At 33.5% G+C, this 21,121-nt stretch overlaps 3 protein-coding genes and 1 long non-coding RNA gene across 4 annotated transcripts; 1 reads left to right on the top strand and 3 right to left on the bottom strand.

Annotated features, from left to right (window-relative positions):
- The first annotated feature begins 934 nt into the window (after nucleotides 1–934).
- On the top strand, nucleotides 935–16,816 carry LOC120193251 (lysM domain receptor-like kinase 3). Its single transcript, XM_039195794.1, has 12 exons — nucleotides 935–2,058; nucleotides 2,947–3,024; nucleotides 3,316–3,615; nucleotides 3,821–3,966; nucleotides 4,053–4,142; nucleotides 4,249–4,354; nucleotides 4,747–4,898; nucleotides 4,979–5,076; nucleotides 5,310–5,457; nucleotides 5,551–5,655; nucleotides 5,751–5,922; nucleotides 16,785–16,816. Exons 1-11 carry the CDS (start codon nucleotides 1,440–1,442, stop codon nucleotides 5,913–5,915), a joined length of 2,007 nt encoding a protein of 668 aa, XP_039051725.1. The 5' UTR covers nucleotides 935–1,439; the 3' UTR covers nucleotides 5,916–5,922; nucleotides 16,785–16,816.
- LOC120193256 (protein PAF1 homolog) lies at nucleotides 6,163–9,822 on the bottom strand. Its single transcript, XM_039195797.1, has 11 exons — nucleotides 8,717–9,822; nucleotides 8,322–8,429; nucleotides 8,050–8,230; nucleotides 7,886–7,962; nucleotides 7,564–7,792; nucleotides 7,286–7,372; nucleotides 6,942–7,010; nucleotides 6,782–6,853; nucleotides 6,573–6,687; nucleotides 6,513–6,541; nucleotides 6,163–6,363 (listed from the first exon to the last, which is right to left on the bottom strand). The coding sequence occupies exons 1-11, from the start codon at nucleotides 9,268–9,270 to the stop codon at nucleotides 6,220–6,222; spliced, it is 1,665 nt and encodes a 554-aa protein (XP_039051728.1). The 5' UTR covers nucleotides 9,271–9,822; the 3' UTR covers nucleotides 6,163–6,219.
- Nucleotides 11,856–13,780, bottom strand: LOC120193253. The gene is made up of 3 exons (XR_005522851.1): nucleotides 13,667–13,780; nucleotides 12,378–12,440; nucleotides 11,856–12,257 (listed from the first exon to the last, which is right to left on the bottom strand). It is a non-coding gene; the product is annotated as an uncharacterized LOC120193253 (long non-coding RNA).
- On the bottom strand, nucleotides 15,040–20,226 carry LOC120193252 (ER membrane protein complex subunit 10-like). Its single transcript, XM_039195795.1, has 8 exons — nucleotides 19,840–20,226; nucleotides 18,448–18,510; nucleotides 18,256–18,351; nucleotides 17,571–17,618; nucleotides 16,860–16,931; nucleotides 15,932–15,990; nucleotides 15,454–15,544; nucleotides 15,040–15,362 (listed from the first exon to the last, which is right to left on the bottom strand). The coding sequence occupies exons 1-8, from the start codon at nucleotides 20,143–20,145 to the stop codon at nucleotides 15,204–15,206; spliced, it is 894 nt and encodes a 297-aa protein (XP_039051726.1). The 5' UTR covers nucleotides 20,146–20,226; the 3' UTR covers nucleotides 15,040–15,203.
- Between the last annotated feature and the right edge of the window lie 895 nt (nucleotides 20,227–21,121).

Below are 21,121 nucleotides of genomic sequence, written 5' to 3'. Positions count from 1 at the left end.
TAAATTCACAAAGTGTCGATCCTTATATAACGTATCGACACTTTTAAATTTACCGGTTTTATCATTTTGTTACCGGTTTTATCATATTTTTACCTGGTATATCGTTTTGGATCGATATATTTTTTAAAAGTATCGACACTTTTTAGGATTTAAAACTGCTTTTAAAGTTATGTAATTTATGTTTCAATTTATTTAATAGTGTTTCATGTTTTTCACCTATAATATTAATTTAATAATTTAATTTACACAAAATTTTATTTGATTGTTTTGATATTTTATAAAATATTATTTAGAATTTAAATTTAACAATATTAACCAAATATAATAATAAATATGTTTTCAACAGTGAAATAAGTATGAACACTTTTATAAAAATGATATATACTTTTTTGAAAGTTATGTAATTTATGTTTCAATTTTTTAAATAGTGTTTCATGTTTTCCACCTACAATATTAATTTAATAATTTCATTTACACAAAAAATTATTTGATTGTTTTGATATTTTATAAAATATTATTTAGATTTTAAATTTAACAATATTAACTAAAGATAATAATAAATATATTTTTACAGTGAAATAAGTATGGACACTTTTTATAAAAAGGATAGATAATTTACAATATAACAGATAAAAATATGACAAACCCAGATTCATTATGACAAAACCGGTAAAATTTACTTGATATGTTAAAAGTATGAACACTTTTATAAAAATGATAGATACTTACCGATAACCAAAGTTTACCGGTTACCAAATTTTTTAATAGTTTTTCATATTTTCTACCTAAAACATTATTAGTTGTCAACATAATAGGTACCGCTAAACCGAATTTATTAAATACATTTTAATATATCTGGTAATACTATATATTAACCGTATATTAACCCGGACATCCCCTTTCTCTTCTTACAGTGGTAAGAGTTACCATAGCACAGAGAGAGAAAAAGAACAAAACATGCTCGGTTTGGTGTCACTTCATCCCTTCCTACTTCTGTCCTTCAAACCACCTTAAAGCTTAAGATCCCCCTCCCCACTTTCTCTTCAAGTTTCTTCCTTTTCTGCAAAGTTCTTAGTGTCTTATTCCCTCACCCCATTTTTTTAATTACCATCTATCTAAATCTACCATTTCCTTTAGCCCCTTCAAGGATAGAACATAGTAAAACCAAGTTTCCTTTAACTAGACTTAGCTCTAGATTCTTCACTGACCCTTGATTTCTCTTTTTCTGAGTTTATCTTCTTTTTAGCTTGAAATTCACACTTCTTGGGTTCCATTTAAAGCAAGAATTAAACTTTGCCCACATGTTTGGTGTTGTTTTCCTCCATCAAGTCTTTTAACTTGTTCAGACATGTTTGCTTGATCAAAATCTTTATTTTTTTGTACTCTCTTGCACTTAATTTTAGTTAAAAGTTTCAATTTTTTTGGGGGAAAAGAGAAAAATGGATCCTATGGTTTCACATTTTTTAGTTCTTCTAACACTAATCTTTCTCGTTCTAAACCAAACCCTCCATGCTTTGAGTTATTCTTCTGCAACAATAATACCTATGAGTTGTACGGACACGTCGAGATTATGCACGTCTTTTTTGGCTTTTAAACCACAGGAGAACCAAACTCCGGCTGTGATCCAGAGCATGTTCGATGTTATACCACAAGACATAACAGTCGAAGGAGAGGGTAAACATGATTACATATTCATCAAAAAGAACTGTTCTTGCTTGACAAACCCCAAGAATTATGCAGCAAACACAACCTTTACAGTGAGATCAAATCAAGGGTATGTTTATGACATGGTTTTGGAGGCTTATGATGGGCTTGCAATTGTTCCAAATGTTAGCAGGCCGGCAAGGATTGGAGCTGTGGTGTCTTTGAGGCTCTTTTGTGGGTGTTCAAGTGGGCTGTGGAACTACTTGTTGAGTTATGTGATGAAAGATGGGGACAGTGTGCAATCTTTAGCTAGTAGATTTGGGGTTAGCATGGATAGTATTGAGCAAGTTAATGGGATTCAAAATCCTGATGATGTCACTGTCGGTGCTTTGTATTATGTTCCATTGAATTCAGGTTTGCCTCAAAAAGACCATTCTCTTTCTTTGTGAGGTTTTTAATTTATGGATTTGCATGAAGAATGCTATTTGTTTGAAAATATGCATATTCAATTGCTTTTCAAGAGATGGCTGTTAATGATTTTGATGATATTTTCATAGTTTATGAAAATTCTGCAAGTTTTTTTTAACATAGGGGTTAATTCAGTTAGTAAAATGATCTTTTACCCATAGTTTATCCATAGCTGGGTATGCTAAAGACTAAATCTTGCTATCAGTTCTGCTTTGGCTTGTTTGATTGAAAGTTTAGCATTGGGGATAAGGTTTTTTCATTCGGCTAATCGGAAATGAAGTAAGTTTGGGATGCTAGTCTATAGCTAGGTATGCTAAGACCTAAATCTTGCTATCATATCTGCTTTGGCTTGTGTGATTTAAAGTTTAGCATCGAGGATAAGGTTTTGTCGTTCGGCTAATCGGAAATGGAGTAAGTTTGGGATGCTGATAAGATAACTTGATGCTAATCGGTGAATTCATTTCACTTTTAGAGTCTGAACCTACTTGGTTTCTATCTGAATTCTTGATGTGAAGTTTGAGGCAAGGTGCTAATATCACATCAATGTATATATACCAACAAAATCGAACTAATGAAATCAGTAATGCGTTCATACATATTCTATTTGTATATCTGTGACTAGAATTTATTAGTAACGTTGTTTCATCATCCATTTCCTTGAATTGTAAGGCTATTAGTTGGTGTTTTTGCATTATGTCTTTTGTGTTGTTTGCAACTCCCATCGCATATAGGGAGTAGTCGTTTTTCTTGTAAATTTTGTTGGTTTCACATATTGTTTGGTTCCTGTATTACGGCAGAAAGATCATAGACTATAGCTTGTCATATATATTGCAGTTCCTGGTGAACCATATCATGTGGAGAATGACATTCCCTCGGCACCTGTTCCTACACCATCAGCTGACACACTTTCAGGTATGAATTGGTTAATCTAAGTGAAGTAATTAAAACTATATTAACTCAGACAGGTGTTAGCAGATATGTGATCAACATGGATCTGGTCGACCTTTTTCTGTCTTCATGTATTTGGATGGTCCTTGGAGGCCCTTATTCCCACACCTATATCCGAGTCTGTTTCTAAGTGACATAAAATAGTAGCTGGCAACCATAAATAAACGCCATGATTTGCTGTATACTGCATGTCAAAATAATAGTTGTTTTCTTGATTTTGTGTACGAAATATAATATACTTCTAATTTTATGCAGAAATTCAAGTAAATCCTAAGGGCCATGTGCCTTACGGATTGATCATTGGCGGTTTGAGTGTTGGCCTTGCCCTCATTATATTAAGCATTGTAGTTTGTGTTTCCTTGAGATCCTCAAGCTGCTTTGGTGAAGCTCCAGGAGTTCATGCCAAAGATTGTGATGCCAAGAGTTCACACAAGTTCCACATTCTTCGGAAGCCAAGTTTCTGTTGTGGTTCAGGAAGATACGTTGGCGGCAAGTCCGAGAATTGGAACCAAACCAAAGGCGAATCTAATAACCACCAGATTACTATCCCTAAAGGTTATTGCACTGTGATTTCTTAGTTACTTTCACTTCTATTTGTTGCTAGCTGAAATCCTGGCAAGGAACTATGCATATCATACTAAACAGAGTAGATTAATTAATAAAAAAATGATAGCTTGCCACCATGACTTATCCGAAACTCTGAAAGTCAACTTTGGTTTCTCTTGTTTTCTTTTTCTTTTTTCTTTGTCTTCTCTGTCAGCTCTAGTAACAGATGTACTTGATGTTAATAAGCCTGTGGTTTTCACTTACGAAGAGATTCTTTTTTCGACTAATGGATTCTCGGATTCTAATCTTCTTGGACATGGAACCTATGGCTCTGTGTATTTTGGTTTCCTTCATGACCAGGTTTGTTCGGTTCTATTTCGGGATTTAGATTAGATGACCTGAATAGATTAACATCCCATTAAGTTTTGTTTATTTGATTCTTTTAGGAGGTTGCTATCAAAAGAATGACTGCCACAAAGACGAAAGAATTCATGTCGGAGATGAAAATCTTGTGCAAGGTTCATCATGCAAATCTGGTAATGCTTTTAGTATGATAAGAAATAGTTTAAATCCCGAAATTACGAAGCTTTCTTCCAACTGTTCAAAGCCACTGACTCCTGTTTCGGTTTAATTTTGTCGAAGGTAGAGTTGATCGGCTATGCTGCAAGTGATAATGAGCTCTTCCTTATTTATGAATATGCTCTAAAGGGTTCCCTCAGAAACCATTTACATGATCCCTTGAACAAAGGTAGAATTATAGCAGTGCTCTTCAGTTATAATTTATTTAATTTTTTAAGAATGAACTATCATGACATTTACCAGCTAGTAGTTCTAAAATGAACCGAATGTTATAAATAAAGGTGTCGGATCATTCATAACCATAATGTATTTACGATGCCGATAGCAGACGCCCACAATGAATAAGCTTCTAAACCATTTCTCGAAAAGTTTTCATTGTGAGGGGAAGGTATTCTCATTATCCCGACGTCCCATGTCTTGTGCCGAACAGAATGACCCCGCATATATTTTGAGAATTTCGACTCCGGGCTCAGTTAGTTGGCGAATGTCTCCCGTGTTATGTCTTTGTTGAGTTTTGAAATTCGTTTTCTTATTACTCTGTGAATGTTTACTGGCTTGAAGGTTATACACCACTTTCGTGGATAATGAGGGTTCAGATTGCACTCGGTGCCGCTAGAGGCCTGGAGTACATCCATGAGTACACTAAAGCTCATTATGTTCACCGAGATATCAAGTCGAGCAACATTTTGCTCGATGGTTCTTTCAAGGCAAAGGTTCTAATTACGTTAAATGTTGCTGCTTCCTTTTTTAAGTGTGTTTGAGAACATTTTACTGACTTCTATTTTCGGATTAGATTTCAGATTTTGGATTGTCAAAGCTTGTTAGAAAAACACATGATGAAGAAGCAACAGCAACAAAAGTTGTTGGTACATTTGGTTATTTTGCACCAGAGTAAGTAATGTTTTATTGTTCTGTCACTCTGCTTCTTCAATTTTCTTGAAGTACCCACTTTAAGTATGTGTTTCCGGAACGTATTGCGATTAAGAGTAAGGGGATATGACCTTCCAGAGACTCGTATTGAGCACTCAGTATCCAGATCGAGTGATACAGATATATCAGTTTGCTACTCTTTCGCTAAATATTCTTTTAAACTCCTTTAACTGTCACATTTGGTTTTCTTATAGATATTTGAGCGATGGACTTGCATCGTCGAAAAGCGATGTGTATGCATTTGGTGTTGTGCTGTTTGAGATCATATCTGGAAAGGAGGCCATCATACGAACCGAAGGCACCACGACAAAAAATATCGAAAGACGTTCATTGGCATCCATTGTTAGTCCGTTGTAGCACGTTCTAAGATGTTAAATGCTCCTTCATCTTGTCTTGTATTAATGCTAGTACCTTATTATATTTGCAATTTTGCAGATGTTAGCAGCTCTTCGGAACACATCAGACTCAATGAGCGTGTCGAACATGGATTATATCGATCCGAACATGCTGGATCTTTTTCCTCATGATTGTGTCTTGAAGGTAAATATCATTTCCATATTAGACCTCCAAAAGCTATAAAATGAGTAGTTAGGACTCAAACTAGCGTTCTGGTTATGTATTGATTTGCTTATTAGGTGGCTATGCTGGCAAAGCAATGCGTGGATGAGGATCCGATTGTACGACCCGACGTGAAACAAGTGGTGATCAACTTGTCACAGATCCTTTTGTCATCGGTCGAGTGGGAAGCAACGCTGGCCGGGAACAGCCAAGTATTTAGTGGTTTGGTCCAAGGAAGATAGTTATAGAGTTGTGTTAAATGATACTCCAAGGGAGACAAAACAGTAATATATCAATATGTTGGTATTTGGACAGCATCCTTACATTTTGATGTAAAATGCCATTAACAAGAATTTTGAGTTAGCTCTTGTTTGCATTTGATTAATTAGTAAAAAATTGTATTCATTTTGTGGACAAAATTAGTAGATAACTCATTTGAAGGAAAAAATATTATAAAAAAGTAGATATATATGTCAGGAATACAAGGGGGATGTGACTTCACAAATAACTCAAAATGTTCTTTAGGCTTGCCATTCATTTTAAGCATCACTCAGAGAAATCATCCTCACCTCCACTGTACTGATCGACATCTTGATGTCGCGAAAGCTTCCGTGGTCTCCCAAGCCCATCTTCGGCATCCAACCTTCCTATCTTCCAGCACAAAATACCATCCCTCATGTTGGAATAAGCCTGTGTACCGGGAAAAGTGAAAGATGTAACATTTGGACATACAACGCTTCAAAGACCTTCCAAATATATGGGAAAACTTCAAAAATTTTGAACAAATACCCATATCCAACATTACAACCAAATCGTGTAACATTAACTTGTGATCATACCTCTGGCTCTTTAAGTTCTATTGCAGCAACTGTTTTTTTTTGATAGGAATATTGCAGCAACTGTTGATCTCCTCCTTGCAGTAATTCTGGAAGGCATAGGAAAATGTTCGATCTCATCCCCTGTTCTTCCTTCTCTGGCCCTCTTTTTTCTTAAATTAAGCTTCGTCGGAAGAGGCTGCAGCATGAGACTGTGTTACCATAATGGACTAATTCAATAATTTCTGCCAAAAATGGATCGAAAAGGATGTAAATTTTGATCAAATGTATACCACATAGTGAGCTTCTCCTTCATCGAATGAAACAAGGTATGTTGTTGGGTCATTTGCATCATCACCCCGTACCTGTAAAAGAGTTGGAAATATTTTTTAGAGCATTTAAGTGAGTTAGCTCCAGCTTGTGCAAAGTAACACTGAAAATCAGGTTACATACATCCCAATGGTATTCGCGAACCCAAGAATATGAGATATCTTCAAGCTCATCATACATATCCTTCGAAAGCTGCATCATTAAAAGTGAAAATTAAATAGTAATTCATTTAGGAAGTTAGAATCAACAGATTGGAAGTTAGGGTGTATAACAGAAACTGCAGTGCTAATGGATATATGATATCTTCAAGCTCATCATACATATCCTTCGAAAGCTGCATCATTAAAAGTGAAAATTAAATAGTAATTCATTTAGGAAGTTAGAATCAACAGATTGGAAGTTAGGGTGTATAACAGAAACTGCAGTGCTAATGGATATATGATATGTTGAATCCAAGGAATATCTACCTCACCAACAGAAGGCACCATGTATGCCAAAAATTTCTCAGGATTGGCCAGATCCGAGCTTGGTGCCACATAACTCTTCATAATGGCCTACAATTATAAAATGCACACAACAGAGAAAAATCAAGACCCATACCAGATGAAATAAATATATGCACCAGAAGCCATTATGTCCCACTGCCTATGGGGTAATAAAATAATACAAGTCTTTCCTTTAATTTGCAAACAATACCATAAAATTAAAGCAATTGCCTAAAATAACTATATGCATAACACATCACAATGACAACGATTGAAATCTCAAGTTCTATATAATCAATGTTTTCTGCATGTATGAGAGACCAAAAAGGGGAGTAAAAACAAAGCAGACAGCCCTGAATAATTCCATACCTATCAAAATCAGGTAAGAGAGGTATAACTTCGATTGGTTCCAAGTTTTTATTGGTTGCATGGACAGGACGTAACTTGGATGCCTCAAAAGATGACTCAATTTCTTTTATTTGTCTTTCCCTGATAAAATTGCCAACATTTTTAGTGTTATTTTTTCAGATCTGCTTCAAATAAGAATTTATCTTCAGAGAGGGAGATTGGAATAAGACAAACCTATTATTAAGGTTCTCCAAAAGATTGCGGCCTCCCTTAAGTTCTCGCAGTTCTTTAGCTTGATTTTCAGTCAAAGACTGCAAGTGCCAATGTATTAGTTTTGACTCAGCTTCCAAAAATCATCATGGAGAACACCAAATATGAACACACTAATCAGCAATTACCAGTTTTGTTGATTCCATACTAAGTGGAGAAATGTACTGTGTTTTAACAAGCCAAGAAACACCTTTTTCAGTGGGTCTTTCTTTTCGTCTTATGCCATCTTTCTTAACAGGGGTTAAAGTTACATCATCACCCAAGAGTTCCTCATCTTCTGGGGCAAGAGGTTGTCTAACACTAGGACGACTAATCAAACAACGAGAAAATGGGTAATAAAAAACACAGCACCAAAAAGCAAAGGTAAAAGTAAAACTTTTACGCGGCTACGGTATGATACTTGTATACACTGAGGTCAAGCAAATCAAGTGGTATCCCGAGATCTGGCTCAACAAAAAGTTTAGGCTTGTACATTTTCTCCAAAGAAATGATAGTGTACTTTGTAAACCTGTGAGAAAGAAGTACAGATTAACAAGAAATATCACAAAGGGAATGAATCCTGACATCATGGCCAAAGAGTACAACGAACTTTTAAGTTTAAACTTTTACAAGTGCAACAATTTTTTCTCCACAGAGAACACTAACAAGAGATATAACTTCACCAAGAAGAAAGTCAAAAGAGAAAGGGTAAATACATTCAATCAGACATCCAAAACAATATATTGGATCCTGGAGTTATAAGAATAAGAAAATACAGCACCTTTCTTTGAAGGAGGCATAATTGGCTTGTGCTCTCAACTTCCAATCCCCTGATTAGAATGACCATGTTCAAGCCGTCCAGAACCCGAAAAATCCCTATTTCCACCTTTACCACGCTCAGTTAACCTCGTGTCCCCAGCACTCTCCTTTGGAGGAGGCGGTGGAGGAGAACTAGGAGAAGGTGGTGGAGGGATTGAAGAGCCAGGAGAACTTGGGGGTGGTGGCGGAGGAGGTGGCTGCATTGCTGTATTGCTATACTGTGAAGAGTACTGTGAAGGTGGATAGTACATTGGTGGCTGTGAGTTGAAGGTATTCTGTGACATTGTGGGCAAAGGAGGGCATGCGGGAGGGGGATAGGAAGAATCCGGAGGCGGAGGAGGTGATGGATATGAATATTTCTGCTGTGGAGGCGGTGGTTGTTGCTGTTGTTGTGGCGGTGGTCTTGAAGGAGGGTAATGGTAATTCGGTTTCAGATTCATCTGATTGTAATTTTGATCATAATGTTGTTGGGGCGGAAGAGGATTTTGATTTGGTGGTGGTGGTGGTGCTGGAGGAAAGCATTGTGGAGGGAATGGCCTATAGGAGGCCATTGTTCTTTGTTTCTTTTATTCCCTTGACCAAAGTATCAAAAACCAGAGATAAATGAAAAAAAAAAGAAGCCCGAAAAAGGGATAGTACAAGAAAAACGAGATTTTGAATTGAATTCTGGTTTTCTTTCTCTCTGCAGAAATTAATCCAAAAATCGGAAAACCTTGAACTGGGTAGCCACTCGAATTTGAAACCTCCTATTTTTCTTACAATGAAAAAAACCCTAGAAGAATAAATTCCGAAACCTTGAAATCCTAATTTCCGAAATTCAGCCGAAGTAGCTAAAACCCTAGCAAAATCATCCGCCAAAATCTACAATTTAACCAGGTTGAGAGAAAAACAAAAGTGAGAAGAAAGCGTGACAGGAGAAGGCAAAGATTTGAACTCAGGAATCGATAAACCCTAAGAAAGAGATGAAGGCTGAATTGGAATCTAACCTGAAAATACGTGGAAGAACACAGCTCCAACCAAATATGTGAAGAAGGAAAACTATCAATCTCAAAATCCCAACTAATTGAATATATATATATTTACAGCTATAAGCGAAAACAGAAAAGAAGCTTGCCGGAATGGTAAAGGGGAGAGTACGTATGCTCTTTTATTCGGCTGACTAATTTCCCCTTGTTTTAATTTTTTTTTAAATCCGATCAATTTCATCCAACTTTACTTGTAGATTCAAACCGATACACAAATTTGGGTTTTGACCCAAATTAATAACTGCATAACTATTTTATTTACATTCGCCGTATTTGAATTCGTGATTTTTTTTAAAATAATAATAATTTTTTTAATTATTGAAGTAAGTTGGTTCGTATAATTAATAAGTTAAATTTAAATCCTTAATTAGATAAATATAATTAAATCTTAGAGTTAAATTCATATAATAAAATATATATATATATATATATATATCTATTGACAAATTACGTAAATTCGACTTTGAATAAGTTTTTGATTTTCTCATTAGTATTTGACAATCATATTTTGATAATTAACGTTATTGATTTTTATATTTTAATCACCCATTTATTACTTACATTTAATAAAGAAATATATAATACATTAATAAAAAGACTAATGTTTAATTGACATTCAATTATAGATAAAATATTAATTTTATATTTTTATACATTGTAATTATAATTTTAAAATTTTCTAAAAACGCTAGGGTATAAGAATTAAGAAGCTCTCACCTTAAAATAAACAATTATACTTTTTTTTTTTTACATTTAAGTAAATTCTTAAACTAATATGACCAAAACCTTTTCTTTGGAAAGTTTAAGTATTTATTTAATTTTGAAGAAAATATTATTAATTTTTTAAATAAATTAAAATATTTAAATATTTAAAAATAATAAATAAATATTTTAAAAACTAAAAAAATTATTAAAAGAATATTTCAAAAATATTCAAGAGAGTATTAAAATATTAAAAATTATTTATCAGACAAGTCTTAGCTCTTATCATTCATCGAACATTTTTTTTAATAAAATCAATATTATATTTGAACAATTATTTTTAATAAGATTTCTTACTTCGTTTCGAAATTAATAGTGTAGAGATTATACTTAAATGGTGCAATGTGCTCGTAACTCAAACTCATAATATTGTCACCCAAACTTAGCAAGCATGATTTAAAAGAAAATTGAATACATTAATTAAAATATTTTTGTCATTTAATCAATGACTATCCCTTGTTCCCATATTTAATTTAATCAATGTAAACTATATATCAAAATATCATACTAATAATTCTTTTTATAAATCTTTAAAATTCATTCGTTTACATAAAGTTTTAAATAAATAAAATACATCAATAATAATGTTATCTAAATTTTTATCTTTAGAGATGAATCAGGATGGAACAGTATGGCAAAAAAGAATCAGGATTTATTTTGTGGGCATCATAACAATTATTTGAAATATCAATTTAGCTAGAAAGGAAATGTTAGCATGTGCATTCTGACCATGGAAGCCTTCAAATAAATGCTGAAATGTAGAGTTTTAAATCAAATATCTCTGTTCACTAGGTATGGGCATGGGTTGGGTTTTTGGTCCACCCGACCCGACCCGAGATAAAAGAATCCTCCACCCGAGATCTGACCTGACCCGACCCGACCAAAATAAGATTTCACATGATCCGAACCCGACCCGATATATAACTTAAAAACCCAACTCGACCCGAAATAATAAAAAATATTATTTTTATTCAATAAAAACAGTGAATTGAAAAAATAATATATAGATGAGTATTATTGTAATTATTCCTAAATATATAAGGTAAAATTATAATTTTTTTTCTGGTTGGGTCGGGTCTGGGTATTTTTCACCCTAAACCCGAACCCAACCCGACCCAAACATCATATTTAAAAACCCGACCCGACCCCGAGATTTTTTTAAAATAACCTGACCCGATCGGGTTGGGTCGAAACCTATCGGGTTCGGGTTCCATGCCCATCCCTACTGCTCATCGATAGTATATGGCTAAAAATCTAAAATACGCATAATCTATGGAACTATTAAACTATTCCAATGCCTCTACAAACTGACAATGACAAAAGTGATCTGTCCAATAAGAAACTTGATATCATAAAAGGTAAATAATTCCTCTTTTCCAAAAATAGTTTAACCAGGTATTGATACAACAAATGCACAATCAAAACAAACTTCTAAAATATCAAAAACCAAAAATGAGAAGGAAACAGGACATCATGGCCAAGAATTCCAATCCACACTCATCCACAACTAACAAACCACACACTGAACTGTGACAAACATAAGATTCTTACCGGGGGGTATCTGGTTTACTACGCATATATGGAAATGTCCTTGGCCTATCCTGGTAAGGCCCCAGATTACCATTCTCGACGTCATCTCCCATCATCATGGCACTAGCAGAGTTCACCCTCCGGGCAACTGGAAAAGGGTACTCCCTAGTCTGGGGCAAATCACCCCCTGAATTTGGTCGCTGAATTTTGAATGCTTTAGTCTGTATGGTGAAGGATTATACTTTTACCAGACATACAAAATAATCAACTTCTTCATTAACAACTGATGTGATTTAGGTTCAATAGCTTCTATTCTTGCCTCACTTGCCTAGTTGCCTTACCTCTAAAATTCAAGATCCGATACAATATTCTGGTTCAAGGATTTTTTGACACAAGTTAGTTTCCTGCATAAAGGGCAAATAAAAGATTTATTGGTTAATAAACAGACAAAAATTGCAAAGATTTAAGGTTTAAGTAAATTAAACCCGAGCCACCACTTTGGTGATGAAAAAGTGAATAAGATGCTTTGGAGCAGATAATTGGAAAAATGTTCTTAATTCACAGCACTGCCAACTATATAAATCGAATATCTTGAGTACATAGGCCTAGAAATGTGATCATGGAAATACTTTACATTGATCAGAAGAAATTCTAACATTGTAATTATGCAATTTAAGCTCACATTGCCTATAGTAAATATTTAGCAGCAAAAGCCCTGCATGACTGTCTCTGAGTAGGGGGGAAAATCCAAACGCATAAAAATGTGGCAAAGCAATTGCAAAGACTAAAAAATCTAAGAAACAAGAAAACTCTCACCAGTTTTACTGAAAATGAACATCTAAATAATAAATCTTTAAAAATATCAGATTACTGTGTCCAGAAGTTGAATACAATACTATTCAAGTTATGCTAGGTGGAAGGATGGGATGGAAAAGAGGAGAGATGGATTTTTTTTAATACAATGGTTAGGCTTAGGCTATGAAGGTGATAATAAAACCCAGGCACTTAATCACTAGATTGGTATTTCTTTCTTCACTCTACCTGAATATAAAACATCTTACAAGATTAGATCCACCGAATATTATTTTGATCTCCAATTAACTGTCTCATTTCCCCGATTGCATTAACATGAGATATTCGATAAAAAGTGCATGATGCTGCAAAAGGCCATTAGAAACTAATAAATCATAAAAAAAAATGAATTAGATGGTTTTCAACCCACCCATTTGCAAGAATCAAACATTATTTTGTTCCATTTTGGCCTACCATAAGACTAAAACACATTCTGCTCAAATTAAAATAATTTTTGTTCAGCATTCCAAATCATGAATTTTTCTCCTTTATGTTTCCTTCCCTTTTTGGGACCTTTCGGACTATAGTATTGGAAATAATAATAATAATAAAAAAAAACGAAAGTTAATCCGAGTAAACCAACCAGCAAGTTTTCAATTATCTAAGGCTCCAAAGAGTTATCATTCCCGATATTTCATCAACAGAACGACGGGAATGGAGAGGCCTCCTATGAAACATAAGAACATAAGATCCAAATTTGAAACTCCAGTGTATTCTACGATTTGATCTCGAAAATAATCAATCAGATCTATAAGAAAAACTAAAAGATTACACATACCGTGTTCAATGGCCGCGGCCAAACCAAGTAATTGCCATTAACGAGGTAACAAAACTTTAACGCTCTTCCTCCCTATATCTGCGAAAACCGAAAATTTGCAGAGTTATTAATTTTTCACCGTGAAAGAAGAAATTTATGTTTTTCTTTTCCGCTGTAATTTTTTTCGGATTAATAGGTAAATGACCCTGAACTATAATCAATTTCCGTTTTGACACTTAAGATATTTTTCTTCAAAGGCTAAAATACATTTCAAGTTATTCAATTATGTATGTTATAACAAATGGGTCAATTGTTTTCTAAACATTATAATTTAGTCACTCAACTAAGAATTTATTACAGATCATTTGGTATTAAATATTAGACAAAATAGTGGTTTGGCCTAGTAAATAATAACTTTAGTCCTTAAAACCTATACATTCTATCGTTTTGATCTTAATGAAATGATTTGATAAATCTAACCTTTCACGTTTAAAATTTTTATATATTCTTCTAAAAGCATTATATTACTTTAATTTTATTATACATTCTATCATTTTGATTTTAATGATTTTATCAATTTAATTATTTTAAGTTAAAACCAAACTGGTAGAATATACAAGTTTTGGTGACTAAAACTATTATTATACCAAGACACATTAAACCTTTTTTTTCCAATTGTAATGATCAACGACTGATTTGTAATAATATTTTATTTGTGTGATTAAATTTCAATTTTAAAGAAAAAGTGGTTCGTTTGTTACCAAAACTAACCTATAATTGAGTGACGTGTGCTTTATTTTATTTCCTTTCAAAAGTGAAATTTACTTTGTCCGACTATTTTTTACCTATGTTAAAAATGGGCTTAAAGCATAATTTATCCGCTAAATTATACATATTTTAGCTTCTTACCCCTAAAAATTCATTTTAATTTCTCATGTTCCAACATTTTTTTTAAATTAATTTAGTGTCTAAATAAATATTTGTAATGTTTTTAAAGGTTAATTTCCACCCCTTAAAATCATGCAAAACCAATGTTAACATAAAAATGATTTTTGCCTTGGATTTTCAAACTAAAATGACAAATTAATCGAAATAAAATATAACAATAAATTTCAATATCCACATACTATGGTGACATTTATTCATTAACCCATAAATCTAGATAGAATGATTTAATGTGAGTCGGATCTTGATAAATATTCTTGAAAGATCAACTAAATTTGGTCAACCCCATAGTTCAAAACAGAACCCAAATTATGTGCTAATGCTAATAATATAAAAGCCCTAGAAACTATTACGACATGGTTTTTCTGACCTGACAAACACCCAGAAAGAAAATTTGCAGAGGTAAAACATCCAACATGATTCAATCGTCTTTTATCTTGTTGGGGGGGTAACCCAAAAAAGCAGCCACTAATTTCCTCTTAAATGGCTTCGGTTAAGTATACAACATTCGTAATTATCTTCAATTCATGCATTGGAAGAACCTTAGAAGAGATCAATCTCAGCTTCATCCCCTTTATAACGAAAAGGGTGCATATAGCAGCAACCTTACCGATCATCTTCTACGTGCAGCAGAACTCGGCCCACGCTGGACTGCACCAGCTGATGGCTGTCCTTGAGCAGGTGCCTGGCCGCTAGCTTGTTCCTCGGGCATATTCATTGCTTGAGTTACGGCATTCATGACGATGAGTCCCAAAGGGATCAAATACATCCACTGATATGCATAAAATTCAATCATATCACAAGGAGAAATTTTGAAGTGAAGGCCAACTAAACAATTAGATTATGTCAATTTGACTACTCACATATTTAGCCCAAAAAGGCCTTTCAGGTGGCTGCACAACTTCACCTTCTGCATTCTCATCACCGAGAATTTCTTCTGTAAATACAGGAGCCCTACATGATAGATTAAAACATTGTTAATGCCATGGCAAGTTAAATTGCTACACCATAAATAACACAAAACATGTAACTTTCCAAAATAACTACTTGAACATTCAAATATATTCTGATAAAATTTTACACCATGCATTCCAAAAGTGCAGATAGAATATAACTTTGTAAAGTATTATTTTCTCCATCAAAATACACTTGAAGTAGCAAGTAATTTTGATAGTATCAAACAATGACTTGATGTTAAGGAAACATAAATGGACTAATTATTTCACTTGGACTCCAAGTCTTAACACTGCAGAAAACCGACAAGATGGAGAGATGCAAATAAAATATCCTGTTTTCAAGGAATAATAATTCTGTTTTAAAAGAAAAGTTAGTCCAGCATACCTTGGTGCCTGCTCACTGTTCTTTAAAACTGTATGTGAATTGAAGGACCACTTTGCAGGCTGAAATATAAAGATTATAAAATGCAAAATAGAGGATTATTATTACCCAATCAAAATTTGCCAAGACAAAGAATCTCCTTTTATCTTCTACGAGGTTACGATTTTATCAATATGTTCATATTGACCTTTCATTTTATGGAACAACTTGATGCAAGTCTATGGAACTCAAACATACATGCTGAAGTTACAGTTCAAATCAATTTGTGAGTCTAGATGGTTGATCAGCATACATACAGGTGTCAAATGTAAAACCCTCCTTGATAAATTGGAATATATTGATGACAGAAACAAGTCATCTCAAATAGCAACTAATACAGAGTCATCTATATCCAAGTTAGACTTCATAAAATCAACTCCATAAGTTAGCTAGATGTTGTTGTCTTGGTACATCCTTTAAGCATTCACTTTTCCTCCTTAATACCATCAATTTTTCTTTCAGTAATATCATCACTAATATCACTCTCTCCCCCCTCCCCCTCTCTTCTTTCTTTTGCTTAGCAGTGTAAATTTTTTTTCCAAGTAAAATAAAGATTCCTACTTTGTTGGAAGAAAATGAACCAAAAAAAAAAACAATGTTTCTATGTAAACTAACATAAAATCATAGAGAAACAATCACACAAAAAGGTATATATATATATATAGTTATAGTTATAGTTATAGTTATTAATTACGTTGCTTTGACACTTTACTTTTATCAAGGAACCGTTTTTTCATGCTTCTCCTTTTTAAGCTTTATAAGTCTTGAAAAGCATTCATTGATGCAAGTGCCACTAGCATTCCCCAAACAATTATAGGGAAGAGGCTATAGTTTCTACATTATGCTCTGCCACGGGATGATATGCAAAACTAAGAACTTAACCCTGACTTACAAATTTCAAATTCCGAGGATAAGGGCAAGACCCAGGAGAGCCATAATTGACAGCCAAAACATTTACACCCTCCTGCATGCAAAATAATTAAAAAGAAAGGAAAAATATTAACAATTGGCTGCACAGTTAAATCCACATTAATCAAGAAATTCATTCCAGAACTAGTAATTTACATATCGTCCAAACATTCCAAGTAGAAAATATGATCAACAATTGTGCACGAGTATAACCATAAAATTAAAGAACAAATAAAAGGAGACACCAGGTTGTCATGGTTTAATGTTCTCATAAAATTTACTTTATGCTGCCTGTAAATTTTGTTTAGTTCTTGTATAGGTAATATGCACGTAGAAGCAGTAAAAGCCATAAAAATAAAGCACAGTTAACGAAGGGTCCAAAGGGAAATTTCTCATGTCAGAAGTTCACTTCTAAAGCTGACTGCACGTTTACCATAAATTATGTTTCAATAATAAGTTATCAAATACTATTTAAATAGAAAGTAAATATGGCACACAAACTAGTATGTCCCGTAGGCATATATATGCAACAAACTCAAGTTGAGACAAAAACCAAACTATATGTCAATAAATAGTTACTTTTTGAAAGAACTACAAACGGTTGTTACTTTTTGTTACTCATTGAATACATCGCACACGAGCACAGGATAGATGCAGACATTCAAAGGGGAGAGCGATGAGAATAGTGTATTACCATGTGTATTACAAAATGCTCATCCAAACCTTCTCTCAGAAGGCATCGCTGCAGTTAAACAAATCGTGAGAACTATATAAACTACAAAGAAAAGAAATAAACAGTAGACATAAAAAAACTGGCATCTAACTGAATATGATAAAAGTGATCCCCTTCTCTCGGGGGAATTCTCCAAACTACAGCATCAACTGTTGATTCTACGTTGTCCTCCTCAATATGACCATATGACAATTAAGCTCAAATTCACCTTTTATCAGCATACTTCACAAATTGTTGCGCACTTTTCAGGCAAAATAAAGTGCATCAAAAAGGGATTGAAAGAAGACAATAGGAAGAACAATGGAGAAAAAAGAAACGCGTTTTATAACTATCCTATGTCAGTTAATTCTGATATCATAGTTTACAGAAGTATTTATAAAAAAGGTGTTAAGATTTAACAGCTATTGATTCAAAAAGCTTCATTCACAATCACATCCTATTAGAGATTTCAGCATAAGAGAAGAAGTCAAACCCTGAATAACTGCATATCTATGCAGAGCAGTTAAGCCTTGGAAGTTTCTTCTAGATGATTTTAATCCCCCACCCCACAACACAAAAAAAGCACCAATATTCCCAATACAAAGCACATTAAACAGCAATATTAGATATCCAAATAAGCAAGCTAAATCAAAGAGGCATAACTTACTGCTTTCACTGATGAAATAACAAAATCCCTCCCAGGTGGACTCAAAGCCTTAGACGGGAGTCTTATCCTATAGAAGTCATCACTTTTGAGCAGGTTCTGTAAGAACAGATAATTAAAACCAAAAGCACCATAAAATGGTCACTCACTTAAAAACAGAGAACGTAAATTAGAAGTTAGATAAGGTATGATTACTTTGAACTTCTCCTTATTCTCATCAGTGAAACTGTTCCTTGAAAATCGTAGCTTCGTAAGAGTCTGCCAATAAGAACTAGTCTAATTAAAATCTACTAGAGCGCTTCCAAACGAAAATAGAAAAATGTGTCACTTCAAGGTTATAGGTATTTGAGTCATTTCAAACTTTCAGTAAACTATCATTTGCTTCACTTGTTACTGAAAATGGAGGAACAAAGGAGCAATGGATGTATTATTTTATTATTCTCCACAACAGATTATAAATTTTTTTGGTATAGCCAACAGAAGATGACACCACTTACCTAGGCCTCTTATTAGCAATACTAATCTCACGATTTACATAATGAATTTTCTCAAATTTGATGGCCTTCGGGAGTAGCAGTTTTACATAGCCAAGCTGCTAAAAAAATCAAAAAGTAAAGACCTTAAGATTCAGTATATGATCCTCTCTAATTTTCATCATATTTCCAACAACAGTCTGATATCAACTTTTAAGATTTAGAACAAAAACGAAGTACTAATTGAATCACTTAGCCACTTATTTTCACTGATCTCAGGGGTCTTTTTTTTTTATCGAGGATACATACCAAATGTGCCAAATGCTAAGGCTAAATGTTGAGATTTCCCAACTACATCAATTACATTACCTTAACCATTATGCTTTTATTTGGTTGAATTTTGGGAAAATATAATGAAGGAATAACCCATTGAATATGTTGTGTCCGTATTAAAATAAGTTATGGAGAAGCATAAATTTCACATCTTAAATATGACATGAAATTTCACAGTGAACAAAAACAAAGACAAGACAGTTGTTGACACATTGTTCTCTTAATTTTGTTCATTTATATTGCCATTTCGTAAAGAAAATAACACTTGAGATATGTTCAACATGCATCATTCTGTTAAGTTTGTCCACATTTGAGTCAAGATTAAATTACAACGTCAAAATTCAAGGAAATAGAGTAAAGTGACAAAATTAGGCCAACACAAAAATTCCTAAGGTAGCATAGCAGCGTTCATCTCACAGATTCCATTTTCCTATCCCGTTAATAAAAATGGCCATATTAGCTTGTTGTCTTATAATTCCCTAAAGCAAAATGTGAAGAACTGGTCTTGGCCGTAAAATTAAAAAGCATTATTGACTAACTAAAAATTAACATTGTAATATTATTTCATGAACATTATGAATCATTCTACTTGAATTAAAGAAACTTTATGTTTGGATTCCTATCACAGCCATTTGTCCATATTTACTCCGTTATGATTTAACTTTCAGTAAACCAAAAAAAAAAAAAAATAAATAAGCCCAATTCTAATATGCATACGAAGATTAAAAAACAGTGAACAAAAAGAGAAAATTGCTATAAGAAAATAAAAGGGTTGAAAAACCTGGCCGCCATGGCTCCAAGTTTTGAGGCGGGCGGAGAAAGTGCCGGCGGGAGAGAAATCGGAATCGCCGAAAGCGTGGTCAAGAGAGAACTGGATCTTAGAATCGGAGTCTAGATCCGAATGCCTCTTTCGGGTTACGGGCTGAGATCGAGTGAGGACGGGTTCAGAGGAGCGATGCTGGGGAGAACCCTCGAGACCGAACTCTTCGTCGTCGACGAGGAGCTCATCGGATTGGAACCCGAAGGAAGAGAAGGAGAGGAGTGAGAGTGCGAGGAGGAAAGGTACTATGACTTTGACAGATTTCATTGTTGTTGCCCTCTGCTCTGTTTCCTCACCGCTCTGCCTCCACTAATTAATAGGTGAGGAAAATAAGAAAAAGCAAGACTCGTTTGGTTTCAGGTAGCTTGAGGTCGGATTGGTCTGGCTTTCTTTATCATGCTTAAATATAAACTATGTTTCTAAATTATATAGTTTTTCTTAATTTAGTATATGAATTACTTTTATAATTATTTAAGTATTTAATATTACAAATGTTATTATTTTAGACATTTGTGTTTTAACTACCGATAAAATTTTTTTCAAGTAACACATGTAATAATATGATAATCTTGTAAATCTATTTAAAAAATAAAATATTTTATTTTTAAAAAATCTTAATTTTTTCTAAAATATAAAAAAAATCCCAAACTCCCTCCATGTTTTAATTGAGCTTATGTAGTTATCTTGGTCATGTGAATGTGTAGATTGGATCGAAAGCATGTACCGAATGAATCGACATAGTAAAGAGGATGAATGAAAGTGAAAATGAATTTGCTTTGGACATAAGTAAGGCAAATGTGAGTGCTACTTACTTATTTTATACACGATTGGAGGACGACTTGCGATAAGCTAACCTAAAATGTTCTTGAACAAAATGATTTGTATTATATTATGGTTTTAGCTAAATTATATTTTAAAAGTACTGTTTTGAATTCATTGCTATGAGTGTATATATTTTATGTGAAATACTATAAGTATATGATTTATGTGAATATGTTTTATGGGAATAAATGATAATTTGAATAATGTTATATGAAACACTATGAGTATATGTTCTATGTGAATAAATGATAAGTTGAGTAATGCTATATGAAATGCTATGAATAATTGTTCTATGTGAATAAATAATAAATTTGGTAATGCTATGTGAAATACTATGATTATATGTTTTATGTGAACAAATGATAATTTGAATAATACTATGTGAAATAATTATATGGTTAAAGCCTAAAATATATGTTAT

This window comes from Hibiscus syriacus, unplaced genomic scaffold, assembly GCF_006381635.1.
Source record: "Hibiscus syriacus cultivar Baekdansim isolate YM2019G1 unplaced genomic scaffold, ASM638163v2 tig00116991_pilon, whole genome shotgun sequence".
Lineage (NCBI taxonomy): Eukaryota > Viridiplantae > Streptophyta > Magnoliopsida > Malvales > Malvaceae > Hibiscus > Hibiscus syriacus.
This window is presented reverse-complemented; position numbering and strand designations above follow the sequence as displayed.